The 13,450-nt window shown below is 44.0% G+C and overlaps 1 protein-coding gene across 8 annotated transcripts in view; it reads right to left on the reverse strand.

Moving 5' to 3' along the window:
- OSBPL3 (oxysterol binding protein like 3) overlaps window positions 1–13,450 on the reverse strand; it is a 911,347-nt gene that overhangs the window by 152,383 nt on the left and 745,514 nt on the right. For all 8 annotated transcript variants that reach the window (XM_069211408.1, XM_069211401.1, XM_069211406.1 and 5 more), the window contains one exon: window positions 9,810–9,873. In XM_069211408.1, the coding sequence (XP_069067509.1) occupies window positions 9,810–9,873 (64 nt within the window). The remainder of the gene's footprint in view (window positions 1–9,809; window positions 9,874–13,450) is intronic.

A 13,450-nucleotide genomic window follows, 5' to 3' on the forward strand; every position in this document is an offset into this window, starting at 1 on the left:
CTAATGTGGTAAAGATTTGGTTGAGGTGGTGGAGGTGGTCAGACCAAGTGTCGCTAAAAATAACGACATCATCTAGATAGGCTGCAGCGAACGTATTAAAAGGTTTTAGTAGTCTATCCATTAATCTCTGAAAGGTAGCTGGGGCTCCGTGGAGACCAAAAGGTAACACTGTAAATTGATAAAGACCCGATTGTGTCGAGAAGGCCGTTTTTTCTTTATCTTCTGGGGAAAGGGGAATCTGCCAGTATCCTTCAGTAAGGTCTAACGTCGATAGATATTTGGCTTTCTCCAGCTTTTCGAGGACATCATCCACTCGGGGAATGGGATAGGTGTCGAACATTGATACTGCGTTGAGTTTACGAAAATCAATACAAAATCGGACTGAGCCGTCTGGTTTTGGAACCAGGACTACCGGAGAGCTTCACGGGTTACTGGAGGGTTCGATAACTCCTAAGGTCATCATTTTTTTTTATTTCCTCTTCTATGATATGTTTCCTAACCTCGGGAATACGATAAGGACGTAGTCTGATAGTTTGTCCTGGTGTTGTTTTTATTTTATGAAAGATCAGGGAAGTTCTCCCGGGTATTTCTGAAAAAACATGAGGGTACTGGTTTATCAAGGAGAACAGTTGTTGCCTTTTGGACGTTGTCAGAGAGGGGTTGACAGAAGGCATATTTTCTTTTCCCTGTTTCTCAAAAGGGAATAAATCTATGTCTAATTCCTTGTTGTTAGAGACAAGACAGCCCCTCTCCGCTGTCTCGGCCACCTCCTCTATTGTTTCCCATTTCTTGAGGAGGTTCACATGATAGATTTGTTTTTTTTTGGGGTTGATACTTAATTCTATAAGGTAAGTGACGGGTGAGACTGTTCTAATGACCCTATAGGGTCCTTGCCATTTAGCCAACAATTTTGTTTCCGAAGTGGGTCGCATGATCAGGACTTGATCATTTGGAAGAAATGTCCGTAGTTTACTTCCTCTATCATAATACTGTTTTTGGGTCTCTTGGGCCTTCTCCAAATGTTGCCTTACATCTTCCCATAAATCTTTTAAGTGACTTTTAAGTTTCTGGACATATTCCAACAAGGGCCTCCCTTCCTCTTCCTCTTCTTCCTCCCATGTTTCTACGGCCATATCCAAAAGACCACGGGGTTGTCTTCCGAAAACCAGTTCGAACGGGCTATGTCCCGTTGAGGCCTGTTCATGGGTTCTAATCGCATAGAGGACTAAGGGCAATTTTTGGTCCCAATCCCTCCCTGAGTCATTGACAACTTTTCTTAATAGGGTTTTAATTGTTCTGTTATAGCGTTCTACCAGTCCGTCTGTCTGGGGGTGATAGACTGAAGTTTTTATTTGGGAAATTCCCAATACCCGGCATATCTGTTTCATGAGGTTCGACATGAACGGAGTACCTTGATCGGTGAGAATCTCTTTGGGAAACCCTATCCTGGAGAATACCGTTATCATAGCCTGTGCCACTGATTTGGTTGTCATGCTTGCTAAGGGAAGAGCTTCGGGGTATCTTGTAGCATAATCTACCATCACCAATATGTAAGTATGTCCCCTAGACGAAGGAAGTAAGGGTCCAATTAAATCCATTCCCACCCTGCTAAATGGAATCTCAATGATAGGCAGAGGTATTAGGGGTGCTTTCCTGGGTTTGCCTGGTTCGGTGAGTTGACACCTAGGGCACTGTGAGCAATATTTCCTAATATGCGCAAAAACCCCTAGCAGGTAGAATTTCCTAAGGAGGTATTCTTCGGTTTTGTCTCTGCCGAAATGTCCCCCCCCGGTTGATTGTGTGCTGGGAAGAGTACTTGGTTTTGGTACGCCTCTGGGACTACTAATTGATGTTTGCGGTCCCCTGCTCTGGTAGTAGTAACCCTGTACAGAAGATTCTTGTTCACCAGAAAATAGGGACCCACCTCATCTGTCTCTTCGGATTTTGCCGTGTTCCACGTATGTCTGAGGGTAGGATCCTCTCTTTGCCGTTGTTGAAAGCTGATGGACCCGCTATGGTTCTCGGCTACTATTCTGATAGGGTATTTGTTCTCTTTGGGAGTCTGGAACTTCAATCTCTCATACCTTTTCTCTCTGCGGGAAAGTTTCCTGCGTTGTGTGGGACACTCAATGGTGTTATCAAAAAAAGGAGCGTCTTTCCACCACTCTATGTTCTCTGTCTGGGTTTGTGTACTATCTAAAAGTTGTTGGAAATGTGCATAGTCCGTGCCGATAATACATTCCTCAATCGAGTGGTCCATAACTCCCATGGGAAGGAGGTCTCTGTATTTTCCCCACTCGAGCTCAACTACCAAAAGGGGGTACTGATCTTTATTGCCATGTATACCGCAGACTGTAACCCATTGTCTGGGGTTCTCCTCCATAGTGCTAATCAGATTTTTTCGAATGACGGATTGACTACAACCCGAGTCTATAAGGGCAGAGAGGGACCGTCCATTTATTCTTATGACCTGTTTAAATCTGGCATGCCCCCCTCCAGTGCATAAGACTCTTCGTCGGGTTAGACCTATCTCCATAGGTTCCACTCCCTCTACTTTCCTGGGGCATGTGCGGGCTATGTGACCCCATTCTCCACAGTTGAAACACTGGGGCCCCTGCACTGGGTAACCCTCCCCTTGTTTACGAGGACTCGGTTCCTCCAATGGATATCTCGGGATGGGTTTGGATAGTGGAAGGGGGTTTTTAATGTGGAGACGAGGTGGTGGTGGTGGTCTCCCGTCTGCGGACCGGTGAAAGGCACAGGCCAAATCTATCGCACTCTCTGTATCCACCTTTGGATGTTGATGTATCCAATTTTTAGTACCTGGGGGTAGGGAGTCCAAATATTGCTCGAGGATGACTGTCTTTATGACATCTTCTCTGTTGGTTCCTATAGGGCCTAACCACTTGAGTGCTAGATCTTTCACCCTAAAGTAAAAGGTGCGGGGATCCTCATTGTGTCCCCATTTTACTTTTCTGAATTGTACTCTATAGTACTCCGTATCGTGGCCAACCCGTTCCAAAATACTCTTCTTTATGTCGTGGTAGGACGTAGCACCACCTGGATAGCTGCTTGATAAGCCGCCTGCATAAGTCCTGTGAGTAACGGGGGAATGTATTGTCCCCATCGTTCCTCTGGCCATTGGGCGGAGGAAGCCACCCTTTCGAAGTTAGTAAAGAAAGAGTCCGGGTCATCCCCCTCCTGGAATTTTTGAAGAACTGAACTAGGGACATTAGGATGCACTTTGCTGGCAGCTATTGTTTCTGTTAACTTCTTCATGGCTGTCTCATGCACGAGTTGATTGTTCGCTAAGATAGTCGCTTGGCTCTTCAGGGCCGACTGTAAGGCCTCCCTGTCCTCCTTAGCTTCTCGTTGGTGGGCCTCCCACACCAACTGTAAGTGGCGTTGGCCTCCGGCCAGTTGCTTAAGTATGTCCCCCATAGTAGGGCTTTCACTCATTGTCTATGCCGTTCGTAGCCTGAGGGGATGAAATCCCACTTCTGACACCACTGTGGCAGGCTGAACGGTATAAACCAGACTGAGATCGGGTAGAATGGTAAGTAACACGAGGGTTTATTTGTTTTCCTCCTTTTCTTTTCCCATTAAGTCCAATCAAAACCAAAACCAAACAAAATTATCGTCCGCACTGGGGTTCTTTAGGGTTCTGGGTTCTTCCTTCCTTGTTACTCTGTATTCCTTCTTTTCCTCCTAGGTCGGCGAATGCGGAGTACTGCGGCTGGCTCCCGTGGATTACCGGCAAAAGGAAAATAGAACAATGCCAAGGTAAGTGATGGGTTGTTTTCTGGGGTTATTTTCCTTATAACGAGGGGGAAGGGTTGTGAGGAATAAGGTAAGGTGTGGGGTAACCGTGCACAGGACAAGGAATCGCGGTGATGGGGTTTCTCGTGCACACCGGGGTTTTACGTCTACGTGTGAGAGTCCGTCTCCTTTTCCCTTAACCCTCTTCCCCTTGTGGCCCCTCCTTTATTGCCTTCCCCAACTCCCCGGTTCCCTTCCCCCCGGTTTTCTTTACTTTAAATTCCCCCGTTCCTAGAATGGACCGTACCTTTGTAAGCCACGACCCTCCGGGGCCGTGGCTGGCTTCTGGGTGTTCCTGCTCCGGTCTTTTCCTCTCCGTGGCTCCTCCTTCGGCTCCTTCCTCCAGGAACTCGACACTCCGCTCCTCCGTCTCCGTCCGTGGTACAACCTCTTTCGCCTCGCTCCACACGTCCTCTGTCTCCTTGCTCTGTACGTCCTCTGTCTCTCCTACTTCTCTCTCTCTGGGCTGTCCGCTGGGTTCCCTTTTACCGTACTTGGCGTCCCGGATGTGTTCTGGCGTTTCCCTGGCAACAGGGAAACGCGTCAGCAATGTCGAGGGCGTTCCCAAGGCAACCTGAAGACGCGGAAGTGACGTCTCGGATTCATCCGTTCCAGAGACTGTTGCCGGTGCGAGAGGTGAGTTTGGCCCGGCCCGACCACAGAAGGCTCTCCAGGTTTGAACCTCAAAGGTAAAGTCTGGGAAGAGGGTCACTTCTCCATTGCTTACTCTGTAAGGACCCGTCTCCCTAGCCCTCTGGAGCAGGATGTCCCTGTCTTTGTAATGCAGCAGGCGTGCTATCACTACCCTGGGCGGTCTACCAGGTACCGGCGGTCTCGCGGGGACTCGTGTGCTCTCTCCAGCGCAAAGAACAGTGTCAGGCGGTCTGGAGCCACTGTCCCTCTGCATCTTCTGCTCTCTGCTCCAATCTTGTTATTCTCTCCGTTAAGTGCAGTACAGTGGATTCCAAATCCTTTTGTCTCTGGGTTATATATATCAGTGTTGCTTCTGTGTCTTTGACCCTGTCTGCTAGCTTTTGGTGGTCTGCACGGAGGAGACCCACTTCTACTGCGACCTGATTGATGTTGCGTTGTAGTGTGGTTTTTGTGTCTTCTATCGCTCCTAGGATTTTGTCCAATTTTTCCTGCATCGTACATTGTGCTGGCTCATGCTTGTCTCCACCTTTATTGTCAAGTGCTTGGCGCTCCATTTTTTTCCCTCCGCAGCGGCTTTTTGATGTCATCAGCCCTGTTAGATCAGGTTCCAGCTCACTACCTCAGCCAGCTGTTAATGCTTTGGTATCACTTGTTTCCTCGGTCTTCCGTGTGCTTCCACTGCTATCTACATTAACCCACTGGTGCTTCTATTGGGGGCTGCCCTCTTCGCCAGGATTGTTTGTGTGTATGTGGTGCCACTCCCAAATGCCCGGAATGGGTCCCAGGTCCGTCCGTCCTCCGTCGGGCTCTGACCGGCTCCTACTCCCCCAGCTCTTTTGCTTGTGGCTCAGGCTTTCCCACCGTGTGCGGGTCCGTGTTCACAACCCCGATCTCGGTGGTGTTCGTGGGGTTGCTTCCCGGCAGTCAGGGGTACAGTACAGTCTATCCTTTGCTCTCTCAACTCCGCCGAGTCCCTCCTGCGCGTGACTGCTGCTTCCCTGGGCGCGGGGCGTCGAGGAGTCTTCCTAGTTACCTATCTTTCCTGCCCTCTGCTGCTGCCTTTTTCCTCAGTTGTGGCCCTAGGCGCTTCCCCTTCCCAGGGCTTTGGCTGGGGCTTCGCTCACCTGGGTTCTTCTTGCTCCATGCAGATTAAGTTCCTCGCCATCAGCTTCCACTTGCTCCTTCCTTGCCCAGGTTTCCTCTGTGTTGGGCCCCCCTCTCAACTTCAGGGGGCCCCCAGCCGGTGGGTGGCTCCCACCTCCATGGCACTGTTTCGTCCACCGGGCCCCAAGCCCATCACATGCAGAGGCGCAGGGACGTCCCCCCTCCTCTTCCAGTGTGGAGCTGCGCCACGCACCGGCGGCCCCGGCGATCGGCCGCGTCCCAGGGGGAGAGCCATCAGCGCTCCACACACTCGGAGCGGGCTCACTCCTCCCGCTCGGTTTGTTACATCCGCGGCAGGCGGGCGTCACCTCCTCCGCTCTGTCAAGCGAGGACAGCCGTCCCGCGTCCCAGCCTACTCAAGCCCCCGGCTAGTTCGGGAGGCCCAGGGTGCGCCGGAGCTTCTGGCTCCCGATCACCTCGAGTCAGGCAGATCCTCCCTACGCGGCACCGCTATCTCTTGCGGTGTTGCGCCACTTCTCAGGCGCCGGCAACACTCTGGCGGGGCTCCGTTATTTCGGATAACTGTAAGGCCCCGTCAGAGCACTCGGACTACGCTTCCGACATCTTGGCTTTCGTAGCCACGCCCCCCTGAAGCCCAACATGTTGATGCTAATTTGTGGTTAGTGAGGGAACTAATTTGAAATGCTCATGACATTTTGAGATTATTTGAATGCTGAACTAATGTATACGGTTTTGGTATTATTAATAAGTGTGATTCTTTTGGAGATAATTTGTTTGGTTGTCTTAATCATATTGAGATATATAAGATGTTCTAATCAACCGTTGTTGATCTTATACACTTACCATTTGTAAGTTATTTTCGTAACCTTAGCATTGTTAATTTAGGGAAATAAATTCTATAATTCTTCTTAATAAACCGGTGTGGTTATTGAGTGAGGTTTAATATCATGGATTGTGTTGATTTTTGTTGATGCTCACATTGCTCATTGATGACATCCCCTTAAACCTATGTCGCTTCGATCCATCATCCTCTAGCGCAGAATCCACTATTCAGTTTAAATAATAGCTAGGATTCCGTGGTGCTGCAGCACAAGTAATAAATAGATGCAGATTTGGGCGTTTCATATTCCCCAGAATGGAGAAAACACACAGAGCTGGTCATCTGATATTCACGTTATCCCCCATTCCATGAAAAATAACTGGCAAATCCTGTATTTTTGGTGCATGGATACTGCGGCAAAATAAGAGAAACTCAAATTAGGGTCTTACTAGAAGAATGGAAATATAGAAACAACAAAAAAAGTTTAAATATGCTATTAAAAATATAAAAAGGCGACAGATAATAAGGTGACAGCAATGGTAGGGCATTTAGAAATTTCTTCTAAAGACGAGTGGAAAATCTGAACTAAGGTATTAGTCACTGTTGGATAGGTTGCTTTGATAGGGTCCGTCAGAACTAACTCAAGTGCTGCAGAGAAAAGGTGCTGCTTTCGCCAGAAGGGTCTGTTTAGTAAAAAACCTACATTTATAAGCGCTGAAAAGCAGAAAACGGATTACATTTTTTTCAGAATGTGCTTCGTTGATAACTTTTTAAAATAATTCCATTTGGTTAACGTTATCAATGAGGAATAATAATGACAAAACGTCAATGATGAAAAATATGACATTTTAAATAAGAAAGCATTTTGTCAAAACGACCACTTAAACACAAACACAGTCTGAGTCAAAAGGTTCATTTAAGTGTTCTGAAGATGACAATGGATGTATGACTCTCAAAATAAACTTTCTCTGTTAAAAGTAAACAGTTCGTGTACTTGCCAATTATTGTTGTTGATGTAGGACATTGGTGTTGGGATTTACTCCTGGGGAATGCTAGAAGCCACGGTGGTACTCTTTCATATGTTTCCATATACTTGAGCATTTGTGCTAAGACTTTTCATATTGATTATTAAACATTTCCCAACCAAACTGCGAATTCCTACCAGGTTTATTTCACTACATTTTACATCAAAATGTAAATAGGTCATAACAGAGTATGCAGATGTCTAATTATTTGGTTTGTGAAAGAATAACACCTCGAGAAAGTCTATTGAAGCATACAACCTCCTACACATTGTATCCCATTTAATATCACCTCCCGTTTTTTTGTCCAAATGGATATATAATCCTGATAAAGAACTATGGATTACAAGCAAGACCTGAATTTGACAGTGCATATATAAAGCAGCCGCATGACATTTTCTTGTGGTAATTGTCTCTAGTAGAGAGAAGATTTTACCCTGAATTACATTTATTTAACTGCCTATTTCACAGGGCTCTGACGTCTACCTTCTCAACAGAATCCTTGTGAATTTACAGCAAGAACCTACTTAACTTCACTTTAGATGGGACACGTTCTTAGAATCTTGGGTCAGTGCTAATAGGGAACATGGGGGTTGGACCCACAGTCATCTTTGGCTACATCTAAAATGTGTTTTTCTTTACCTTAAGCCATTGACAACCTCTCTACGCCAAGTTAAACCCTAATACATCTTGCAACCATGGTTATGTGAATATTTCAAATTGACAGCACAATCATAATATCCAATGCTAATGGACATGGTTTCCATGGATGAGTAAGATAAACACCTTTAGTCTTGTATGGGAGTTCCAGGTTCTAGCTACCTATTCTTATCTAGAATGTGCAGAGTACGTTGTCCATTCAGCTGAACCAGGGTGTATATGGAGGCCTACTACAACTTCGCCTACCTATTGATATCTTCAACCAGGACAGCAATCCCAAGTTAGCTGTTCTCTGAAGTCACACTCTAGCACTAGAAACCAATTCTCTAAAATCATAGCGCTGGATACTCGATCTCATGGCTTTTTAACTTCCTGAAAGTCTTTCCATAATCCCGGCTTTATCCGCTTTCCTTATATGGAAAAACAGACGTTCTAAAATCTCCATTATTTGGGATATTTCTACAATGCTCTATGGCAAAACAAATAAAATTCCTTTTCACTGCAGTTCCAGCACTCTTTCTGATTTGAGCTATAGACAGGTGCTGCTATTTCCGTTTCCTCGGATGATGTTAGCCTGTGGTTCTGGTCTTCAAATCTCTTCTCAACCCAAAGCAAAAACATATAGAAATTTCAAACAGATCTTAACCCGATATCCCGTCCAGGGTATTACAAGTGCCGTAAGATATAATGGATCTGTAATACAGCAGATGGGATATCCACCATGTTTGTGATGGAGTAACTCGTTCATTAAACTCTAAATCAGCCCTTAAATCTGTTGAAATGCATTGCAGTCAATCTCACCTATTTGCAGCTTTAGCAAACTAATATATACCTATAAGCATCTTCATCAGACAACGTTTTCCAAAATGGCCTTTGCTACCTCTTCAAAAAGGACAAGTATTAGAAGGTTGTCAAACTGGTATTTCTGTTTATTTAGCAATGTGTACAGCACAAGAACGCAACTTTGTGACTGATTTGGGAGGGGGGGGGGGGGAGTATTACACGAGTTAATGATGCTAGTAGTGCTACAAAGTAAAATGGAGAGTATCAATGTTATACGGTGATGCACATTGTAAAATATATGCATGGCCAGTCCCTTTGTTAATATATGGAGGAATCAAGTGTCACATGTGAGGAGCATTGGAGGAAGGCCGGGCAGACGTGCATAACGGCTGTCAATACGCATCAAGGTCTAAAACAGCAAAGAAAGAAAAAAAAATCTGTATGACATGACTTGCAGGTAAATTCGCCCTGTTGCCGAATGCCGCCATAAATTTGGGCCGTTCAACATGTGAATGACACAACAGACTGTAGAGGAAGGTGGCAGTCCTAATGCCCTTCTTTCTGTGAATTAAATATGTTCCAAGCCAGACTGAACAATCAACTGGTAAAACAACCACAACGATAATGCTGTAAAAAAAAAAGATTACGATCAATTTACCACAGTGTACAACTCAACCTTTGGAAACATGCTCCGCTCAGAACTTTGAAAATACATAAAACGATAGCAGAGATTGCGTCAACACGTTGTCAGGATGATGCACAGTCACAGTTTTAGCAATTTTGAATGAAGTACATTTATTAGACTGCAGAACATCCAATAACCACAAACTGTAGTCGGCGTAAAATGTTGTTTATAAGCGTTAATGTAATCCAGTCACACAGAAACAAAACACAAATCAACAGTCAAGTTTAAAATCAATAATTACCTTGCCAAAACACGAACTTCTCAGACTCTGCATGGCAAGCAGATATGGGTGGGTGATGGCTGACCTGAAAAGGGGGGGAAATCTATGTAAGACTAAGTGGTATCAAAATCTATTTAACACATCTGATGTAAAGTGAAGCGGCAGGCTTCACTTGTTATTGCAGTGTTCCACAGGCGCGGACCGGGGTAATCACTTCAGCACAAATTATGCACAATTATTGAAACGGAGCAAATAAATTGGCAGTACATTCTTTACCTAGCCGTATTTAGGAGATGGTGCCACCTTAGGCGTTAGAGGTTTTTTGGGGAATATGGAAAAGATCAGAAAACCATGATGCCCTACAGGCGACTCAGCCCTGTAGCTAGACGTTATCAAAAGAAGTAAACCAAGCAATGTAAATATGTTTGCATTAACAGCATATTGTGAGTATTATTTTAACAAGCTGGAAGTTTATACTGAATATTGCAGAACTATACATAGCATAAATCCTAATCCTGAGCCACCGTGCTCAGATCACCCAGCATTCCAGAGTACACCTTTGGCAATTCCTAACGGTCAATCACACGTTCGCACCAAAACCAATAGACAGATTCCCAAACTGAAATTAACCTATCTAACAGCTATTACTCCATGAGTAAACTGCATTCAGGAGATGTGAAGGTAGGTGTACAAGGTGATTTTGTGATTGCAGACCCAGTAATTCGCAAAATCATAGGGTTTGTGACAATAAAATAGCTGTTATACATTAAACTCATTTTGTGAATAGGAAAACCCTTTCCGACTAGCAAAATGGCCTTTGCCATCCACTCCAAATAGCAATCAGAGGGTGTGAAAGGGGCATCCGCTCCTAATTGCAAGACAGCTTGTATGCATCAGTGGTTAGCTACCACAACTGGAGTTACAAAACATTTATGAGTTGCCACTACCTCAAAGGAGGTGGTGACTAATTCGCAAAGTGTAAAGTATCTCCAGGGCACCAGTGCTTGCTCTTCCTGATGTACTGACCAAACAGGAAACTATTTTTTTTTTTTTATAAATAAAGCAGCACCGGTTCCTTTAGCTGCTTTGAAAAACATAATACAAGTTTCCCATAATTTTCTTTTGTCACTCAAGTCTTTCCAACGCATGTTTGTATTGATGAGTATGTGGTAAGTAGTTTATATATTTTTATTTAACATCTCTCTCTCTCTCTGTATGTATGTGTGTGTGTATATATATATATATATATATATATATATATATATATATATATATATATATATATATATATATATATATATCACACACAGAGAGAGAGAGAGAGAGAGAGAGAGTATGCTTTAATTACCTGGGTCAAAAACACAGGATTTCTTGGGACACTGTGTGGGGAGGGGGGTTGTAGAAAGAAGAAGGTTTAGGAGAAGGTCAGGCTTGCAGGAAAAAGTGTTTCATGCTCTCTGCTTTTCTCCACGTGGTGCTTGGGAGCGTCAGATGAGTGTCTGGCTGTGCTGCATTCCCCTCTGTCTCTGGGTGATTTTATCAGATCCATTTCCCCCACCCAGTAAAATTTGGGTATTCTTTCACCCAGTAATTTTGGGTGCGGGAAGATAAGAAACTCAAAATTGGACCCTTACTAAAGAAATGTGTAAAGGGTAACGCAGAAGATATTGATTAAGGCCCATGTTTGCTGGCCCCCTGGAAGAAAAGCACATACTCAAAATCAACCCTTTGTCGATCTTTCAAAGACTTCAAGAACAACCTTGGATACGTTTTACTTAATGCTATCCGAAATATATATATATATGCTTAAAATAATGTGACCTGCAATTTAATTAAACCAGATAAAAACATACAATAAAGTACCATATCTAATGAGGATGGTGCTTCCTTTTAGCCAAAAGGCAACTGGCTCATCTGCAAGCCTTTTGCTAGAGATTGACATGTTCTTGCCACTACTTGCTGGCCAGTCAAAAGGAGCGCTTAACCAGTAACTACAGTTTGCATCTGGTCCAGCAGTCACACTGGAATTTGCCATGCTGGTTCTTGAGGGTCCAACTCATGCAGTCCCTTCAGCAATCAGAGGAGCAGGTTATCATTTGCACTCCTCTGTTACTCTTCCATGACCCCCAGCACAGATATCAGGACCTTGCAATCCTTGTAGTTATAATCCTTCCTAAACAGTACCAGTTAGGACATGGGATCTCTCACCTTACACCGGCTGGGGCAGCCATCTCAAACAGCACTTTGAGCATTGTACTTTAAAATAAAATCTCTGCTGGCAATTGTAGCAGTCATCCAAGAAACCAAAATGAAAGACCCAATCTGCCTTTTAGACTGACCCAGGATGGACCATCAGCACTTTCAAGGGGCCTCTATGTTGTTTGCATGTTTGCTGCACCAAGAAAGACCTCGACACGAGATAGGTTTTTGAAAATGTGCTGAATAGAAGTTAATTTGGGAGTATGTGCTTGCAAAACCGTGCCATTACCTAAACGTTCTGATAATACCCTGGATCAATTCAAGTTTAAAACCTTTCAGATTGCTGTGATCATAGGTATCCATCTAAAATGATTTTATTTTCAGAATCCACCACATAAATCATCTATAGATCCCTTCATCTCGAATGAGGAGGGGGAGATTATGAACATTCACCAGTTCTTAGCAATATGAAAACGGGCTCAGCACTCATGTGAGTTTCTTTTCAATTTTCCCCAGTAGGATGATTTGACTTTTGGTCGTGGAGGACTGTCTCAGCTACCTGTTCTGACAGCTTTTAAGCAATACATGTCAAATCTAAGCTTACATTTATACTTTGAGTTACAGTAGACGGAAGGAAGCACTGGCACTTACTACATCAGTAATTATTAAAAAATTCTTGATAGTGAAAATATTTTTCATTTGGGCTAGTCAGTAAGCTAGGGGTCAGGTCAAGGTAGTGTTTGATTTCAACTCTTTGTTAGTGCTAGCGCGCCTGATCCTTAGTAAGTAAACTTACAAGGGGAAGCGTATAGGCTGATGAACCTTTTGGATCGCATGGAGTATCCTAGCTATGTAGTAATCAAGGACCATCAATGTACAAATCAATAATCAATAAGCAAAACAATAAGCAACAATCATTTCATGAATAACCACAACTCAATTATATGTTTTTTCAATTTTATTTCCCTATTTGTTACAATACTAAGTCATAAGGTTAATTCAAACTTTATTCAATCAGCTCAGAATTAGTTCATTAATGACCACCAATAACATAATCTAATCAGAACTTGAGAAAACAAATGATCGAATGCTTCAACATAAGCCAACAAAGATGAATATAACAGCATTAATAGCAGAGTTCAGCAATCAGTTCATCAATCATTTGTCACTGTCAGCGTTACCCAAAGGAACCTTACCTAAGCCATATTTGCATTAGCATGTGGGACTTCATGCAAAAACAATTTAGAACAAGAATTTAGAAAACATCTAGCTAAAAGAAAAATTACTTAAACAGCGCAGTTGGTACCTAGAAAGAAAGGCACAAAAGTTAACAGTCACATTGTTATAGCTATCTATCCACAGAATGGATCAGCAACAAAGTCAGTCTTCGTCTTCAGTTCATCAATCGATCAGCAACGCATCAGGCTCCCAAGAGCATGAGCCCAATGACAGAATCTCAAGTC

The sequence above is a fragment of the Pleurodeles waltl genome, chromosome 10 (genome assembly GCF_031143425.1).
Source record: "Pleurodeles waltl isolate 20211129_DDA chromosome 10, aPleWal1.hap1.20221129, whole genome shotgun sequence".
NCBI lineage: Eukaryota > Metazoa > Chordata > Amphibia > Caudata > Salamandridae > Pleurodeles > Pleurodeles waltl.